The 3188-nt window shown below is 45.0% G+C and overlaps 1 protein-coding gene across 1 annotated transcript; it reads left to right on the forward strand.

Annotated features, from left to right (window-relative positions):
* The first annotated feature begins 2504 nt into the window (after window positions 1-2504).
* Window positions 2505-2846, forward strand: LOC141718941 (uncharacterized). The gene has a single exon (XM_074521315.1). It carries the CDS (start codon window positions 2505-2507, stop codon window positions 2844-2846), a length of 342 nt encoding a protein of 113 aa, XP_074377416.1.
* Window positions 2847-3188: the final 342 nt, after the last annotated feature.

Raw genomic sequence — 3188 nt, forward strand, 5'->3', positions numbered from 1 at the left:
GAAATGGTGTTGGAGGTGCGAGAGGAGATCAGAAAATGGCCCTCAGTTGCTATATTGCCGCACTTAGGCCCGATGGAACAGGGGGCAGGTCCTCCCCATAGAAGACATGGATGTCCGAGAAAATGACGAACCGTGAGGGAAGCCAACCGAGGACTTGGTCCAACTTACTCTAGACCCCTTAGACCCGGAGAAGATCATGTACATTGGGGCATCTCTGGAAAAGCCCTTGAAGGGCCGCATGACAACCTTCCTCCAAGAAAATAATGATGTATTCGCTTGGACAACAGCTGATATGCTTGGGAAGACCATGCAATTCTATGTTGATGACATGTTAGCAAAAAGCCTAAGCAAGGCCGATCATATTAGTCACCTTAAAGAGGCATTTGAAGTGCTGAGGCACCACAAGATGATGTTAAACCCATCCAAATATGCTTTTGGCGTTGGGTCTGGAAAATTTTTGGGTCATATGGTCTCTAAGAGGAGAATAGAGGCCAACCCCGATAAGATCAAATCCATCCTAGACATGGAGCCACCACACTCCATCAAGGACGTTCAAAAGCTGACAGGAAGAATCGCAACTCTAGGGATGTTCATCTCCAAGTCAGGAGACAAATGTCTACCCTTTTTTAAAACCCTTAAGAAGGTAAAGGACTTTGAATGGACAGCTGAGAGCCAAGAGGCCTTTGAACAACTGAAGAAGTACATGACTGAAGCCCCGTTCTTGGCTAAACCAAGTCCGGAGGACACTCTTTATTTGTACCTCGTGGTATCTGAATAACCCGTGAGTGCATTCCTCGTGAAGGAAGAGCAGAAGCTCCAGAAGCCTTTATACTATGTAAGCAAGGTGCTCCATGGAGCAGAATTGAATTACTCTACCACGGAAAAGTTCGCACTTGCTCTCATCATAGCCTCGAGGAAGTTGAGACCATACTTCCAGGCTCACAAGATCGAAGTCCTGAAGGACCAACCTTTGAGGAACATCCTTCATAGCCCGAAAACCAGTGGAAGGCTCATCAAGTGGGAGATTGAGTTAGGAGAATTTAATATCAAATACAAGCCTCGAATGGCCATCAAGGCTCAGGCCTTAGCAGACTTCGTGGTCAAATGCACCATTAACGACCAAGAAGTCGGGGGGCAAGAGATAGTAACCCCAGAAGGAAGAAAAAAGGAGAAGGATGAAGAAACAACCTTAAAAGAGTATTGGGTTCTCCATTTTGACGGAGCGTCCAAAATAAAATATAGTGGTACAGGCCTAGTCTTGCGAAGCCCTGATGGGTTTATTATTGAATATAATTTGAAGTTGGACTTCCCGACTATGAACAACGAAGCAGAATATGAAGCATTGATAGCTGGCTTAGGCTTGGCTAGAGTCGTAAGGGCCCAAAACTTGAAGGTCTGCGGAGACTCAAGACTTGTAGTTGCTTAAGTTAATGGGGAGTTTGAGGCCAAGGATGATACTATGGCCAAGTACCTAAGAGTCGTATAGGGAATACTGACTCAGTTCGATGAATGGTACGCAAAACATGTTTCGAGAGAGGAGAACACTACGGCGGATGCCTCGTCTCAGTTCGCCTCTTCTGAAATTGAGAACTATCCGAGAAGTATTTACTTCCAGGTCTTGAAGACCCCTAATATTCATGTCATAAATCTGATAGCACCGGTCGGTGTGGAAAGCCGTTGGATAGACCCAATCAAGACCCACTTAGAAACTGGGTGGCTCTCCGACGATGCCCAGAAGGCACGCAAGGTGTCGGTTAGAGCATTAAGATACTCGTTGATTGAAGGCCTTCTTTACAAAAAGGTCCTTTCTTATTCCATACTTGAAGTGCTTAAGACCTCTTAAAGCAGAGGAGGCACTTAAAGAAGCCCATGAAGGGATTTGTGGACAAGACCTGGGGAGCAGGTCACTCGCTCACAAGATAACTCAATTGGGGTTCTGCTGGCCAACTATGCTAGCCGATGCAAAGGCTTATGTGAAGAAATGTGAAAGATGACAGAGGCACGCTCCGATAGTATGACAGCCCCCAGAGAGGCTTACGTCGATCAGCACACCCATCCCTTTTGTAATGTGGGGAATGGACATACTTGGACCATTTCCTATAACATCGGGACAGAGGAAGTTCATTGTGGTAGCCATAGACTACTTTACAAAGTGGATTGAGGCTAAGGCACTAGCCAAGATAACCACCAAGCAAATTACCCAATTCTTCTGGGAGAATGTGATATACCGATATGAAATCCCACACATCCTTGTCACGGATAATGAGAAACAATTTGATAATGCAGAGTTCAGAGAGTACTGTGACGATAACAACATAGAACTTCGCTTTACCTCCGTTGCACATCCTCAGGCAAATGGGCAAGCAGATGTTGCTAACAGAATCATCCTTGATAGACTTAAGAAGAGGGTTGAACGCTCGAGAAACACTTGGGTGGATGAGCTGCTTCCCATACTATAGGCATATCGAACCACCTGCAAAGTGACAACTGAAGCGACCCCATTCATGCTGGCTTATGGAGCCGAGGCAGTGGTGCCCCTTGAAATCACTCATGGATCCCCTAGGATCGAAGCTTACGAGCCAGAGACAAATGAAGAAGGCATGAGGCTCGCTCTCGATCTCATTGACGAGGTCAGGGATGAGGCCAACGCCCGTAATGCAGAGCATCAACAAAGAGCCTCCCTCTATTACAATAGATGGGTTAAAGAAAGGTTCTTTCAACAGGGAGATTTGGTTCTAAGGAAGATTGATGCATCAGGAGTAGGGGAGAGAGGAAAACTAGCCCCCAACTGGGAAGGACCTTATAAGGTCAGGAAGACACTGGGACGAGGATCCCACAAGTTATAGACCCTGAATGGTGATGAAGTGCCTCGCACTTGGTATGCTTCAAACCTGAAGATTTATTATGTTTAGGACATTCACTACATGTTCCTAGTACTTAGTATTAAGTTTACAAATAAGGTCGAAGAAACCATCTTATGTAAGGGTTGAACCCATTTCTTAGAGATATTATCTACTGATGCAAGTTTATTTCTATCATCTTGTCTACCAATTTATTTAAGTACGAGCATCTAAAGAATGCAAGTCCCGAAGGACCAAATGCCGAAAATAAAAGACAAGTATGAAATAAAATTAAATACAGTGCATAGATAAAAGATCCCGAAGGATCATTAGTTAAAGTCCCGAAGG

This window comes from Apium graveolens, chromosome 4 (genome assembly GCF_009905375.1).
Source record: "Apium graveolens cultivar Ventura chromosome 4, ASM990537v1, whole genome shotgun sequence".
Classification (NCBI taxonomy): Eukaryota; Viridiplantae; Streptophyta; class Magnoliopsida; order Apiales; family Apiaceae; genus Apium; species Apium graveolens.

Excerpts from the sequence above, each read along its gene's own strand:
- LOC141718941 (XM_074521315.1), top strand. The coding sequence starts at position 2,505 with ATGCTGGCTTATGGAGCCGAGGCAGTGGTGCCCCTTGAAATCACTCAT.